The sequence below is a fragment of the Phaenicophaeus curvirostris genome, chromosome 15, assembly GCF_032191515.1.
Source record: "Phaenicophaeus curvirostris isolate KB17595 chromosome 15, BPBGC_Pcur_1.0, whole genome shotgun sequence".
NCBI lineage: Eukaryota > Metazoa > Chordata > Aves > Cuculiformes > Cuculidae > Phaenicophaeus > Phaenicophaeus curvirostris.
The window spans coordinates 336,347-352,367 of NC_091406.1; the positions used below are offsets into that span (position 1 = coordinate 336,347).

The 16,021-nt window shown below is 53.7% G+C and overlaps 1 protein-coding gene across 2 annotated transcripts in view; it reads left to right on the plus strand.

Annotated features, from left to right (window-relative positions):
* The first annotated feature begins 568 nt into the window (after window positions 1-568).
* Window positions 569-16,021, plus strand: part of DPYSL3 (dihydropyrimidinase like 3) — a 28,341-nt gene continuing 12,888 nt past the window's right edge. The window contains exons 1-2 of one of the 2 annotated variants that reach the window (XM_069869719.1): window positions 569-854; window positions 14,817-14,905. In XM_069869719.1, coding sequence (XP_069725820.1) covers window positions 576-854; window positions 14,817-14,905 — 368 coding nt within the window. In that variant the 5' untranslated portion in view covers window positions 569-575. Of the gene's footprint in view, window positions 855-8,260; window positions 8,376-14,816; window positions 14,906-16,021 lie in introns of those variants that run through there. The other variant, XM_069869720.1, reaches the window with a different exon arrangement.

Consider the following 16,021-nt stretch of genomic DNA (forward strand, 5'->3'; position numbering starts at 1 on the left):
CTTGTTTTCACCAAAAAGGTTGGGAAAGTGGGACTGACAACACTAGGAACACAGACACACGGGGTGGGGAATTCCTTGTGGGATGTTGAGTCCAGGTACTGCGTATGCTTCTTCTGTATAAAGAACAAGTGCTTGGGAGAGGAGTTTCGGGTCAGGCTGCGGCTCCAGCGCTGCCGGACAGTTTCTCGGGCTGCTCCCCGGCTGAGCGGCCGCCGGCCCGTTCCGGGCTCCCCGTGTCCCCGGGACGAGGCTGCGCCGGAGCCGCCGGGCCCCGCTCCTCGGCGGGCGGAGCTCGGGGGGCGCTTCGCTTCCCCGCGGCAGCCGGACCAAACCCGCTTAGAAAGTGATTCACTCCTAAGCAACAGTTACAAACTGCAAAATCTGCTTCTTCCAGAGCTGACGCTAGACTGCATTACTAACGTAAAACCGCTCTCCGAAGCGAGGGGGGGCGGCTCTCGCGGTGGCGGCGCTGGGGGCCCGGGGCGGCGGCTCGGCAGGGGCGGCCCCGGCGGCTCCGGGGTGCCGTGCAGCCGCCGCCCCTCGGGCCCCGCCCCGCCCCGCGCGGAGCGGCCGGGATGGCGGCGGGCGGGCGGCGCGGCGCCGAGGAGCTGCCCGTGTACCTGGCGCGGCCCGGCGCGGCGGCGGCGCCCCGGCAGAAGCGCGGCGGGCTCTTCTGCAGCGTCGAGGGCGCCTTCGAGAGCAAAACGCTGGACTTCGGCGCGCTGCGGGTCGGGCAGCGCCGCGCCCCCGCGCCGGACCCCGCGCCGGACCCCGCGCCGGACCCCGGCCCCGCCGAGCCCCGCGCCGGCCCCGCCGAGGAGCGGCTGCAGCACCCGGACCCCGCGGGCGGCTCGGTACGGGCGGGGGGCGCGGGGCGGGGCGCGGGGCCGCTCCCCGGAGGGTCCCGGGGGCTCGGGGGGTGCGGGGCAGGGCGCGGGGCCGCTCCCCGGAGGGTCCTGGGGGATGCGGGGCAGGGCGCGGGGCCGCTCCCCGGAGGGTCCTGGGGGATGCGGGGCAGGGCGCGGGGCCGCTCCCCGGAGGGTCCTGGGGGATGCGGGACAGGGCGCGGGGCCGCTCCCCGGAGGGTCCCGGGGGTCCCGGGGGTGCGGGGCAGGGCGCGGGGCCGCTCCCCGGAGGGTCCCGGGGGGTGCGGGCTCCCGGCGCCTCGGCTGCCCGCAGGGTCCGCCCCGCGGTGCCGGAGCGGCTGAGCGCGGCCGAGGGCGGCTCTCCCGGAGCTCCGCAGCGGCTCTCGTTACCCTCGGGAGGGGGAACGTCTGTCCTTGCCCCGACACCCGAGGGCTTTGGGTCGTTCCTGCAAACCAGGCTGATCCTCGTCTCACACCGACACGGAGCACAGTGTGAGCGGTGCGGGCGCCCCTGGACCCGGCGGTGCCGTCGCTGAAGGGATCATCGGGCACTAAGTTTCTCAACTTCTGCCTAATTCGGGGTCACGCTCAGGTCCATCTGGCTCTGTAGTTCCTTCTGCCAGAGGCTGGCATCGCTGGCTTTTTTGATTCTGGCCCTGTTCACACCCATGTGAATTTGGCAGGACGACAATTAAGTTCCGAGTGCTGAGTGAATTCCTCAGCGGGGTTTGAGTGAGCCCATTGCTCATTTCTGTGTGAGGTGAGGATGGCTGCTAGCTGGGCTGTGGTCAGTGAGTTCCTTTGGGATGGAATTTCTTAGTAAAGACTCATCTTAAGGGCACTTTCAAGGGTGAACGCAGCAAAGTATTAAAAGACATTTGTAAAAGTGGAAGCAAAAGTCACTGAAATAAATGGCGAGCTGGCAGCTTAGTTTAAAGAAGTGGTGTGGTTGCCTCAGGGTTCTGCAGAAACCTCCGCTTGGTAAACTGCAGATGTTTGTGATCGAGAGGACTAACCTCGCTAGCTGGAGACTGGTGGGAGCGGGCAGGAGGTGGAGGTGCAGTGTCGTGGCCTGTTTCGGTTTGGGGAAGAGCATCAGGCTGTCCTTAGTGCCCACCGTCTTCTGTAGGGACCTCTCACTAGGCAGGGAGTTGCTTTGAGGTTTCTTCATTGCACTTGAGTTTCTGCAGCCTCTGCTCTTTGGTTTCCTATTGGCACGCTGTTTGGCTCCTATTCTTGTGCTTTGCTCCTTCACAGCCTGTTTTACAGAGTCAGGAAAACGTGGACTTTTTTCCTGTCAGTACTCGCCTTGTCCATATGGTTTGGAAAGCAGCAGCAGAACTGACCACTGCATTAACAGTTCTGTGCTGCTGCTCATTGGAAAAAAAGCAGAAACTCCTGGCGTTTGCCTGCAGGCTTTGCTGTGAGCCTTCCTTCATTAGCCGTACTGAAAATTCGAAACAGACTTGTTCCCTTTTAAGGTCTTATGTAGACCTTTATCTCTGGAGCTCCATAGCTCAGGTTTTCCTTTAACAGCTCCTCTCTTCCTGACTATTCCTCCTGCCAGATTTCTTCCTCCGAGGCCTTCCACTTGATTAGCATCAGGAACCAAACCCTTTTTATCTGCATGTCTTCTTTAAGAAGCTTCATGTAAGTATTCTTGTGCATACACAGCTGGAAGAAATTGTATGGCTTGGTGCTAAAGCTTTTAAGTTCAGGAGCGTCCCAGAGTCCAGCAGCCCCAGTGGCAAACGTCCGTCGTGCATCCTGAGCCACGCTGTCTGCTGCAGAGCCACAGGGGGGTTTCCTTGTGTTGAATTCTCTGTAGATTCAGAGCACACAAAGCTGCTTTTGTCAAGGCAGATCGGACTTCTCTGAATAATTTCACAGACTAAGAATCTGAGAGAGGGGTTAAGTCATCTGCCCCTGGACCAAGGAAGTTGTTTATTAGGAAACCTGAGAATAAGGCACTTGCCTGTGCTCGGGGCAGCAGGCAGGGCTGCATCTCCCGATTTTTACAGTGAATGGTTTCTTGGGAGTGAAACAGATCAACACACATTTTGTTTATTTTTGTAATGGCATTAATTACAGTTAAAGCACCAGCATGTCTGCAGGAAGACTTCTGCAGTGTGTAACTGCCCGGGGATAACATGGTGTCGTACAGCCTGTCAGCATATTGCAGGCCCAGGTTGACGTTATAGCCTCACTTTGCTTTATTAGAAACTGTACTGCAAGGACATAAAAGCATTGTGGATTTGGGCATGGTGAATCTGTAGCTACACTACAATGAGGGACACAGCTAAGAGCAGTTGGGTGCCATGCCTCTGCTTTGAGCTTTGCCAGTTGCTGGAGGGACAGGGAGAGTCGCTGGGAAGGGGCCGGGAGTGGGTGCGGGAGGAGGCCCTGCCTGCGCGGGCAGAGGCGCTTTCTGGACTCGGCCACATCCTGGTGTCCAGTCCTGGTGCAGGACTCGCCCAGACGAACGATGTGCCTTGTAAGGGGCTCTTTGCCAAAAGCAAGAGGCTGGTTTCCCCAGTTTGAGGATTTGCTGCCGCAGGGTTGTTGTTGCAGAGCACTTCAGATTTGGAGCACATTGTTGGGGTGCCAGATTCTACTCTGACCTAGACTATTCACAGAGACCCTATTCATCAAGAACAATCTAACTTGATGCAGGTTTCCATCAGGAACAGACTGTGTGGGCTCTACCCTTGGGAAGTTTCCTGCAGTTTTCCTCGAGAGCTGCCCCAGAGTGGATTACAGGGCTTATTTTACTATAATGAAGTCAAAGGGAGTTTCTCTGTAGGTTGCAGACAACACCCGCTGGATTCTTGTGGTAAGGATATTCACCAAGGGCTGTTAAGGTATGAATAGGTATTAGAGAGCTGCAGCTTGCTTTGAGGAGCAGGAAAAGGAGCCTTACATGGCAAAGGGACACCTCTGTGCTCTGTGCCTGGGAAACAGGTAAACCAGAAGTCTGTGGTAGCCTCCTCCGTGTGCCTCCTTGCTGCTCAACTGTGCAGAGACTCTGCTTTTTCATCCTCCTGTTCAGTAACACGGGCAGGAGCGCTTGGCTTGTTGTGCTCACCCCGAGACGCTTCGTCTCATCCTGCTGCGTGGTTCTGCAGTGAAGTCGTCATTTCCAAGGCAACTGGCTGTGGTTCCACAAACATGGGATTGCAGCTTCACCGCAGGCTTGAGCAGCTCCATCAGGCTGGCGTCTGGGGAGGAAGAGGCTCCCACCCTTTGCAGGAGCCAGGAGTATGGGGGAAGCGAAGGGGCAGCCGAAGCAGGCGAGAAGTTCATCTCCTCCAGAAGAGCCGCTGGAGCCAGTCCTTGGCTTTCTCCTGGAGTTAGCCAGTGTCGCACATGCCTCATCGTGTCCGGTTGTGTGACACCACTCAGATTCAGTTAGGGATAATCCTGCAAAGACACACAGGTCTGCCTCAAACAGAGAAGGAAACTTGAACTAATTTGATTCTCTCTTGGTTTTTCTGACACTTGTAAAGTGTGCTATGACTTCAGCATTCAGCTTTTTTTTGTTTCCATTACCAGTAACTTACACCAGAAACACAAAGCCAACAGCAGTCTTTTCCTTAGTAGTGAACTTGGTGTGATCTAAAAGTTGCAGTTCTGCACTGCCTTTTAGCACAGTTTAAAATCTTACAGTCATAGAAGGGGTCTTAAAGCACTTTGATGGCATTAATTCATAACCTCAGTATCGCCCCACTCAGCAGAGAGCTGAGAGCAGGCTTGTAGCTTGGTTTTATGTTTTGATTTTTTTGAGAAGGATTTTGAGTTACATTATTTCTGGTATTGCTACAAACAATAGGCACAAACCCAAGGCACTGAACCAGTTCCTGCAATGCAAATGCGACAGTGAAACCTACATTATATGAAGATAAAATTATATGAAGATAAAAAACTCCTGCACATTTTTGTTTGTGTTTTTTAAGAAATCTGATGCCTGAAGCACAATAAGTGGTCATTTCTGTGTTTGTTTATGCTGGGTTGCAGATTATTGCCAGCAGTTACTCAAAGCTGAAAAGTTTGATAACTCCCCCCTCCCTGTGTAGGCAGACACAAATATTGGATTTCATGGGAGTCACACAGTAGGGCCAATTTTGTAAAGAAATTAGTAGTTCCTGCTTGCTGCAAAGAGTTTTATTTTACCCAAAACCTCACCCTAGCATTGAAATTGTTTGGTTTATCACACTACTTCATGGCAACAGCCCTTGGTTTCTTTCTGTGCTTATTCTCAGCTCGTGGTGGTCAGGGGATTTTGCAGCCAGGTGTAAAAAGATGAGTTGACTGATCGCTCAGTCCAGCATTAATCTGGTTCAGCATTCTTGAAGCAGTTCTCTCTCCTGTGAAAAGGCAGAGGCATGGGTGGGCTGGCCGGCACAACCTGCAAGATGAGTATGTCTGCTGGTGCTTTTCTTTTGTGTCATGACAGATGGGGAAGGGCTCTTTATCAGGGAGTGTGAGGATAGGAGGAGGGGGGACGGTTTTAACTGAAAGAGAAGAGATTTAGATGAGATATCAGGATGAAACGTTTTGCTGTGTGGCAGGTGGAGTTCAATCAGCATAGTGTATGAGCCAGACAAACTGCATGAGCCATGTGGACATTTCCTGTTCTTCTTGCAGGTTTGCATGACTTTGAGATGCCCATTTTAGGAAAAAAAGGGAAAACAATGCAATATTCTGAGTAGCAGCTAAACATTTTGAGATTTGCAAGGCAAGACTCCCTGCTTTCTCACTTGGAAGAGGCTTTGTTGTGTTGGAAACTCAATAAGTGTTTTGAACATAGTTGAAAGTGTCAAATGCAAACTTCAGTAGGTTTAAATTGAAATGAAACATTGTGGTTTGGCTACAGCAGAATAGTTGGCTCCATCAAAAATAATCTTTTTCTTTTCCTTTTGTTAAAGATGTCATCACTTCCAGTAGGGCAGAGCAACCCCAGCTCTGTCTGCCTGCGGGCGGGAGCCGTGCTTGTCTCTGGTGTGCCAGGCGAGCCACCAGCAGGGTGCAATGTTCTTTTGGGGCTTTCGTTTCCTAATGGGCACCGTCCCGCTGGTAGACAGACAGCTGACAAGACATGCGTCTTCATGGAGGATTCTGCAGAGTCCTGCTGTTTTAACTCTTCTTGCACAGTGTGCCTGCTGGCGGGCTCCTCTCGGGCATGGCAAGGCCGGGGCTCGGCAGGCTCTCACGCTGCTTTGCTTGTTCAGAGGTTTTGCTTACGGTCTCACCTGGGCAGCCAGAGTCCCACAGTGGCTGGGCTGGAGGCTGACAGCTTGTGCCTGCCAAACTGGACACCTGGATCAAGGCAGCTCAGAAGAAGCTGAGCTCTCGCGTGTGAAGGGAGGAGACTTGGAAACAGCCTGATCCTGTGCACACCCTGTCGACTGGGCTGCCAGCACCAGAGCATGAGCTTGCAAATTGTCTAGGCGTCTACAGTGCCATAGGAAAATCATACGGGGCTTCAGGGGAGGGTGTCTGAATTGTTTAGTGGGAAGCTGTATGCACCTGTATTAGAAGCAACACTTCTCCAGTATCACCAGTGCCCTGGGAGGAGTGTGGCAGTGTGTGTACAAGTGACAGTGACGTTGTCAATACCAGCTGGGGAGGAATGATCCCAATGTGGTCTGGAGGTCTTGGAGGTGTAAGCTGGGAATGGCAAAAAGAGATTCAGCTCTGAAAAGTGCAAGGAAAAGAAAGACTGTAAAATGTAGATGTCATTGCAAATGGCATCAAAACAAGGAGGAACACAATGGAGACCAGCTAGAGCTGCATTTGCTCTGTTGCTTTACTTCAGGCACAATCATTCCCTACAGGGATTCTTTCCATTGTCACCTCTACAAAGAGGTGCAAGGTGGAGAAAGCTGATTTTTCTTCTGGGGAGCAGTTGCTATGGATGGCTGGAGGAAATGGGAGGAAGAAACAAAACCCAAACATGCCAGCATCCTTCCTGGAGACAGGAATGAGAAGCTGGAAAATGTAGCTGGACCTTGGCTTGTTCAGCTGGGCTGGCTTTCAGCGGCGAGTCAGGGCGCGCAGCTCAGTTGTATTACTCAGACTAGGCTGGTTCTTCCAAGGCTTGCAAGGTGAGCAGCGCAGTGAAGGAAGACATCGGCCGGGAGGGAGCTGGGGGGCAGAAACCTGGGGACTTGGGTCAGAGGGTCTGTGAAAGAAAGGCAGAGAATTATACATAATCAGTACCCAACCCGGGGCATGCGCGCCGCTCTGCTGGGCAGTCTGCATTTCCATCGTGCCTCTGAAGGGAGGAGCTGGGGAGAGGCGGTTACCCACCAGACCTGGCAGAGGTGAAACATCTTGCCCGGTTGCTGCTGGCGCTGGTGGGGGTGCTGGGCAGGGGCCAGGGGCCCTGGTGGTGCCCTGTCCTGCAGCCCCTGTGGCTGGCAGCTCCCGCGCTGCCTCGGCCTCGCGTGGGTCGCTGAGCAGAGCCAGCCCCGGGACTAGAGGAGCGCTTGTTGAGCTGCCCAACTCAAGGGCACCTCATTGCTCTGCAGGATCAGGCAGTGGTTGAATTAATTGGCCTTGAAGCAGCAGTCACTCGTGTACACACATTAGAATATTCCATTTGACATCATAGAATTATAGAATCATAGAATAACCAGGTTGGAAGAGACCCACCGGACCATCAAGTCCAACCATTCCTGTCAAACACTAAACCATGTCCCTCAGCGCCTCGTCCACCCGTGCCTTAAACCCCTCCAGGGAAGGGGACTCAACCCCCTCCCTGGGCAGCCTCTGCCAGGGACCAATGACCCTTTCTGTGAAAAATTTTTTCCTAATGTCCAGCCTGACCCTCCCCTGGCAGAGCTTGAGGCCATTCCCTCTCGTCCTGTCCCCTGTCCCTTGGGAGAAGAGCCCAGCTCCCTCCTCTCAACAACCTCCTCTCAGGGAGTTGCAGAGAGCAATGAGGTCTCCCCTCAGCCTCCTCTTCTCCAGGCTAAACAACCCCAGCTCTCTCAGCCGCTCCTCATAAGGCCTGTTTGGTTTCAGCCGCGTTTATTTCTGGCAGAGAGAAGGGACAGGTTCCCCCTCGCTGGCTGCTGCTCCGCGCTCCCTGGGGCCGGTGGGACCGCGGGGACCCCGGGGGCAGCGCCTCGTTGACTGCGCCTGGAAGAGATCCTGTGGGAAAAGGAAACAGTTCCCTTTTGAATGATTTGGTCTGAGGGCAGCGCGTTTTACGGTGCGTTTGTGTGCGTGCAGCACGGCAGCCGGGAGGAGAGCGCGTCCGCCCTGAGGGAGGGTCTGAAGTCACCGCGGCGGGGTCGGGGCTCGAGGCGCGGTCGTCGCTCCCCGGGGGCGGGGCCTGCGGGGCGGTGTGGGGCGGGGGCGCCCCCTGGCGGCGGCGGCGGGCGGGGCGGTGGGCGGGGCGCGGCGGCCCCGGTGCGGGGTCGGTGTCGCCTTTGTGCGGAGGCAGCGCAGGCGGCGGGCGGCACCATGTCGTACCAGGGCAAGAAGAACATCCCGCGTATCACGGTGGGTGCCGCGCGGGGGGGCCCGGGCTCAGCCCCGGCCGGAGCCGCTCCCGGGGCGTCTCCTCAGGGGCTGCCGGGGCGGGGGGCGCCGGCGTCGCCAGCCTCGGGGCGCGGGGGGCGCCGCGCCCGCTGGAGCCTCCTCGGGCCCTGCCGGTGCCTCCTCGCGGTCCGCTGCAGCCTCCCCGCGCCCGCCGGTGCCCGCCGGGGGCCGCGCGGATCTCCCCGCTGGGAGGGCGCTCGGGGCTCGCGTCCCGTTGCGGCTGTCGGCCGCCTTCCTGCAGCTCCTGCTTTCCCTCCCGAGGAGCTTCGGCTGCTTGAAGGAAAAGGGAAAACAAAGCGCTCGGGCGTCGTGATCGCGTTTGATGTGCAGATGTGAGCGGAGCGCCCGGAGACGCGCGAGTCGGTGGCCGCTGCTCGGAGCAGCCCTTTGTCAGCCCCTTTGTCGCCGGCACAGCCGCTGGAACGGGCGAGGTCGCTGCCTGCACACCTTGCTGTCGCTCGACGGCGTTTCTGCTGCAGGGGGGATCCTCCCATTCTCTGGGGCGTCTCCTCCGAGGACCCTTACGATCCGCTGTACTGATAGGCAGGGCTCGTTCTGGCTCCACTGGAATCCAACAGGAACAGTGGTTACAAAATCCCACAAGGTGCTTTATTTCTCCCTATTAAATCCTCGCCTCAGCCTGCTGGAGGGGAAGATGCTGCGGGTGCGTGGTGTCTGTGTAGCTGAGGTTACAGGTGCTCTCTGCCTTCTGCACCTTGCTGACAACCCTCAGGGACTCGCTTACCCTGCTCGGCAGCATCATCGTGTCCTGGCTGTGGTAGAGGAGATGGCTCTGGGATTCTCATCGAGTGACCCGCATCTTCTGAACCCGAGCATTGCAGCCCAAGGGGAGCAATGAAGTGCAGACAGGTAGTGGTTCTCTTCTCTATCTTAACGGAATGATAGAGAGAAAATGTCAGCTATGGTGTTTCCCCTGGAACAAAGCCTCTTCCTTCCCTTCCTGCAGATTGTGCCCCCTCAGGCACTCTTTTTATTGCTTATTCCTCCTTCCTAGATTTCTGCCCCAGAATCTGTTCTTGCACGTCAGGGCGTGTAGCTGCTTTGGGGGATGGCAGATTGTCAGCTAAGCTGCGTTTATTAGCAGAGAGGCATTTGAGACTGCAGTGTGCTGTTAGCATGTAAGACATCTCAGAGACCTTTAAGGCATCTAAAGCATCCCAGCTAGGGTGAGGTCTGGAGTGAGAGAATTACAGGAGCCAGCTCATGCTTGCAGGTCACTCACCTATAGATGACTAACAGCACTGAAGCAGTCATTGAACTGCAAGAGAAAGGAGTGGTGCTTCCCTTGGCTCTGTCGCTTCAGTGGTAGGAAGGTCTGGCTTTTGTGAAGGGTGTATTGGGCATTTGACTGGCTCTACTTCCTGACAGCCTTTGTTTGACCTGTCCAGTGTATTCTGCAGATGCACAAACACTCCCTCACTCCCTCCTGATGTCTCTCATACTCAGTAGTGCTGCAGCTGGAATTTGTAGTTAGTTTCTGACAATAACACCTGAAAAAACCCTGCTTGCCTGGTGTATCTGCAGCAGTTTCTGGTCTTTTCTGGGACAGCCATTTTAGTGGAGAAGCCAGGAGCATGTGAGGGCTGCATGTGTTTGTGCGAGATACATTGCTGTGGGAACTATTCACAGCCTGAATTGGAAAAGCTTGGTCAAGAGCTGTGTGTGACAGTGTGACAGGTGAGGCTATAGCCATTGAGGAAGGACTGGGAAGTATTGGCATCTCTGTTGGCTGCAATGTGGAGAAAACACGAGGAGCTGGGATTATCTGAGAGTTTTGGCTTTCTCGGCGAGTGCTCTGTCAGAGCTCTTCCCTGTGCGGTAGGTTGTGCACAGTGCATCAGAAACCACTGAGGGTAGTACTGCTTTCCAGACGTGCGCTGATGCTGGGATGCCCAGCTCAGGAGAACAGTTGTGTCCGACCTTTTGTGTCTACTGAGAGACTTCTTCCTAGTTCCTTCTCTTCAGTTGTTTGGAGATATAAACAAAATGCTTCCCCTCCTGCTGCAGGCTGTTTGTTTTCCTATCCCTGCAGAAAGAGAGGTGGAAGTGTATAAAGTGGTGAAGTGCCTTGTCCTGGTTTCACAAAATAACTGTTAACAGAGCTGTTGGTTGAATTAGAATCGCCCAGTGTTTGTGCTTTGGTCACAGAAACCTTTCCTATCCCAGGCAGACTGGAATTCCTGTATTTTTTCTTGGTGTGGGCCATGCCTGTCCCGTTCAACCGCCCTGTCGCAGCCCACGAGCACTATCTCTGTGGTGTCTCTGGCACCTCTAAAACCAGTGCAGTCTGCACAGGGGTGGCCGGTGTGTGGTATCAGGTGCAAATGGGGAAAGAAGTCTCAGTTACCAACTTGACAGATTTTGGGAAACTGAGAGCTATAAATATGGCATTTCTTACCACACTCACAGACGCGGGGAGTCACTGAGTGTAGCTGGTGGGTGGCTGTCTATCCCTGTGATTCCAGACAGGTTTTTTTCCGTGCTGTTGTGTGATACGTTAGTAAGGAGGAAACATCCAGCTACTGATGAAACACCATTGCAATTAGTGTCTTTTACAAGGGAAAGAGCAGTAGAGCCGTACACCTGCTTCCATGCTACCCTAATTATGCCATTGTGCTTTGTAAACAAGGTGAGTGCTGTTCTTGGCTGGATTCAACACCCTTCTGGAAGCTGCTGCCTCACTTCTGCAGCCTCACACTGAGAAATGTTAAGAGGCCCTCTGATCTTTCGGAATCTCAAATGACCGAGTGATGCTTAAGAGCATCAGGAACAGAGTGTGGGCATGAGGGAATGGGTAATGCTTTTGAAAGCTTGATCCCAAATGCCAACAGGTGGAGAGACAGGGAGTGTTCAGCAAAAAGGCTTCCCAGCAGGGCAGCGATGTTGGGGCTGGCAGTGATCCCGCCAGGTTTTGGTGGAGCTGCGCTGGGAGGATGTGTCCAGGCTTTGCCCTGTGGGGCAGCATCCGTGCCTGCAGAAATGAGTGCTGCAAAACGTACCGCGCCACTGACAAACAGGCTGTTGCTGGCTGCAAGGAGACTCCTGGAGACACGGTCGGTGGTGGAGATGAGTCCGTAAGCCCGACTGGTCCGTGCCAGCAGCCAGATAGAGCTGAGCGGGGCAGCAGCAGTGACCCTGGGCACACTCGCCCTGTCCCGCAGTGCTTGTGCCAGGCTGAAGGAAAGGTGCTCCCTGTGGTGCCTCCGTGGCTTGTGGTGCAGGAGGATTTTTCCATCTGCTAACAATGGCTGATGACACAGCCTGACACTGGCTGGCAGGGAGATGTGGTGGGTGTGGAGGCGCACAAATGAGCTCTGGCAAGGGAAACAGTGCATTTATTGTAGTCTGAGTCTGCTCTGGCAGTGTGTGCTGCAGAAGCCTGTCTATTAAGTCAGACTTGTTTCCTCCTAACTGCTTCATTCTCTTCCTTTATTTTCCCCTGCCCCTTAATGTCTGGGTGTGCTCCTGAGAGATGCCAAAGCCCAAAGATGTGGTGTCACTTGGATTTTCCTTATTTCACTATATTGTGTTTTCCCTTGTGGTTGGCACCAGCCCTTCTCCCTCCTGTGGGTGCAGGGGTGACTGCAGCGGGCTCGGGGCAGGCGCTGGGGTAGCGCCCAATCCCCTGAATGAACGCCTTGTTTGTGCTCCAGCCATTATGAACCTCACCGCTTCATTTGTGTACTAACAGAGTTAGCACTGAGCAGCCCTGCCCATCTGCCGCAGAAGGACCGTTTGTGTTTGCGGGCAGGCATATTTTCTGAGTTCATATTAGCAGTTTATTCAGTAATTGTCAGGGCTGCAGGCTCCTGTCCCCATGCCGCCTGTGCCTGTCTCCCGTTGCTTCCTCTTGGCAGATGCGCAGGGAGGGGCAGGCCAGCATCACTGGCTGGTGCTCCCACACTTCAGTGAGAATGAACTCCAGGGTCTTTGGGAGAGCAAGCTGGGGAGTTTTAAAAGGTATAGGCATGACAAAAACCTCAGAGGTCCAGTTGTGTTATTGAAAGGGCAGGTAGTCTCTTTCTTTCTCATTATGTAGACTAGGTAAAGCCAAGGGGGATCTGCCAGGGTATAGGGGGCTGATAATGTGTGAGAAACTGTGTTTGGTTGACTGATATATAAAATGAGGATCTTCATCCCTGTGTTTCTAACTGTGGCCTTGGTTCTTGTGTAGCTGACACCTGATACAGCTGCATGTGAGTTTTCATCTACATTTTTTGTAGTGTTACTGAAATACTCATCATTTTCATCCCTGGGAGCCAGGGCTCAGCTGCTTACCCTCAGCGACTGATGGTGTAGGCAACCGGCTGTGGTCACACATCACCCTTTTAGGGGTTTCTGAATTTAAAATGACAGTATTGTAGAGAGGACAATTGGACAGACACAAAAGGAAGGACGAACGCCCTGTGGTGGGGGAGGAGGAGGAGAATCAGTGGCTTGCCAACAGTGTCTGTTTGTGGTGGGGGTCCTCAGCCCCATAGCCAAGCATTGCCTAGCATGTGCCCATCAGGGAAGAGATGCAGCACAGGCAGAGAGCTGGCACGAGGATTTGGGACTCCTGGGGCTGTCCTCCTTCCTTGTCTGTACCCGAGGAAAAGGGCTGCAAGCGAGAGATGGTAACAGTCCCCAAGGCTGCTGGTCAAGGCCAGTATCTTTGTGTGCTAGTTGTGATCTGTAAAATCAGGAGCAGCGTGGAGATGTCTGTGACCAGCAACACGCCCTTGCTTTCAGGCTGCCCCTTAGCACAGTTCTCCTAGAGCTCTGCACCAGCGTGTTGGCTTAAGTCAGGGCAGAAGGGGAGCTGACCCCCAGTCTGCTTGTCAGGGAAGGTGGTAGGTGGGATGGGAATAGGGGAACAGCTCAGTCAAGCGATTTTCCTGGTGGAAGGCAAGGCTCTTGGTTGACATTAAGCAGTGCTGAGCAGGGAAAGTAAATCTCCATTGCTGGCACTTGGGTTGCTGGTCATCAGTGCAGCCGAGGGAAGGCCCTTGCCTGGGAAGTGAGGAGAGATCGTGGCTCTTCCCTCTGCACCAGCGCTGAGCTGCAGCCGGGGCTGAGCGCGCTGCGCATTCTGATCCTTTCCCCACCCAGTTTCTTTGTCTTGACTGTGTGTGGATGAGATTGCTGTAAAAACGCACACCGGTCTCTGGGCTTTGGCTGCTGCAAGCTGCAGGGACACGAGGGGATTCTCTCGCATCTTCTGTTGCCAGGGAGGAAGCTGCAATTTACCATCACTCTGGCAATACTTGCAGAAATCACCCCAGGGGCAGCAGATGAAGAACAAAGCCAGTTCCCTGTAGAGGAATTAATTGTGCAGGAGCTTCACCGGGCGAGCCTGGCATTTGAGCCCTGCTGAAGGCTCCGGTCAGCTGTGGTCCAGGCTCGGACTGTGGAAGGGGGAGATACTCACACCAAGCCTGGGCTGCGGGCACTGGGAAGGAGCAGAGAGGAGAGCTGGAGGTTTGCTGGAGGCGTTTTAAGCAGTCAGGAAGACTGCATATTCCCTGAACATCCCAGTCAGCTTATGTCACCAAAAGCATGGCAGCTGAGTGTAAGATTGGGCTGGTAGAGGTAGAAGAACAGGATCTCAGCCTTCCCAGTTCCTCAGAACAGGGTCTGACAGTGTCTATTCTCTCAGTCAGTGTATGCTGGGTTGCCCAGGTCCAAAAGTGTGAACACAGGGAGAGCATAAGAGCAGTACCAGTCCAGGTGCTTCTCCTCTGTCAGAGAAGGCTGCTGGCGGTTTCTGTCATGGGAATACAGTTCAGTGTCTCCCAAGTCTTATGTAGTCCTGTCACGTGAAACTTCAGAAAGACCATCCCGAGCATTGTAGGGGAGGAACAGATTCCAACAGCAAAGGCAGTGTCTTCAGGGCTGCCAGTCCTGCTGGTGGTCTTTTAAGGTGGCAATGGAGGAGAGATGAAAATTCTATTCTCTAATGCAAGTTATTTTGCATGATATTTGGGTAAAATTTAAGGACATGCCCTTAATAACAAACTAAATACTGGTATGTAACTTTTGCTGCCTGCAGATTATGTACGTAATGACCTGGTGTGGGCAGCTTTTGACTTCTGTGTGTATATTTCATGGAAGTGTATTTGCTGTGTCCCCAGTGCTTCTCCTTTGTTCTCGTTCTGTCTAAGTGGTGTTCTTGGCAGTGCGTGTTGTGATCAGAAACAGCCCTATGAGTAGGATTTTTTCAGTCCTTGCTCTTGTCCTGTTGTTTCAAGTGTCAGTACAGATGTGAGTGTTCTGTTGTATCAGCCGTTGGGGTGAGCTGCCAGACACAGTGGGAGAGCGCTTCAGAAGGGCACTGTCCTGGCTGCTGAGAAGCGTGCATATTGCCTGCTGCTGACAGCTGCTCTGCTCTTCCCTTCACAGAGCGATCGTCTCCTTATTAAAGGAGGAAGAATAGTCAACGATGACCAGTCATTCTATGCTGACATTTACATGGAGGATGGCCTCATAAAGTAAGTATGGGACTTCTGTAGCTTCTTATCTCCATCTTCCATTACTTCAGGTTGGATGGTTATTAGCTTTGTGTGGATGCAGTCAGTATCCATCTTGCCAGCAGGTAAGACTTGATAGCCTGCTGTGGTTAGGTTCAGCTCTGCGCAGTGTGTGTGAGCACATAGACGATTGCCTGACACGTTTACTTAGTGACTCCAGTGATGGAATTGCAGTTGAGCTGTGCCCCAGGTCGTCTGCATCCTTGAGATGTTCAGAAATTGCAGGCTAACCTCTGAGTCCTCCCCAGCTTTTTGTTTGTGTTTCAGAGGTGCAGTAAAACCTCCATTGTTCAAAGGCTACTGTTCAGAAGTGGCAGATGTATCACACGATTGAAAGAACTGTGATAGTTCATAGCAGAGAGACTTGGAAAGGCATTGCTAGCTCTATGATAACAGGAAAATATCCAGCCTTCCCAGGATGGTGTATTTCAAAAATCCAGGAGCAGAGAAACACTTCAAGAAGTGGGACTGTAGTTTTATGAGGCTGTTTTTAGCTCCTGAGCAGGAGTGTTCATGACTGACTAGTACTCGTACCAAGGCAGGCATCAGAGCCAGCTTCAGGTCTTGCTGTGGTACAGACTATCATTTAACCTCATCTGCAACCTGGAGGTCAGAATTTCCTTGCCTCCCAAGTGAAATGCTCTCACAGGTGAATTCTGATAAAAATATAGTGAATAGTTTATTTCTTTTAGTGATGGATTCATCTCAATAAAAACGGTGGAAAGAGCTGCTGCTTTATTGCTGTGAGGACACTGGAGTGAGCAGTTCTGTCCACAGAACTTTTATTATCTGAGGAAAAAACCCTGCAAAGTCACTAAGGCTCTTGAATGAAGTGCTAAAATGGACCTTGTTCCTCATTTACTTCCCCAGTGTGCCAAGGAAATCAGAAGTTTTCTGCTAAACCCAACTTGTCTTTTATCTTGATTTATCAGGGAAGGCTGAGGAAGGCTTGATGAAAATAGGATTTCTGAAAGAAGAGATTTGAAGGCTGTGTGCTACATATGGACTGCTAAAGGGATTGAGGGGGTGGGGGGCTGAGTGGAGGGAGCCCGAAGGTCCAGGTGACCTGGCCTGCTG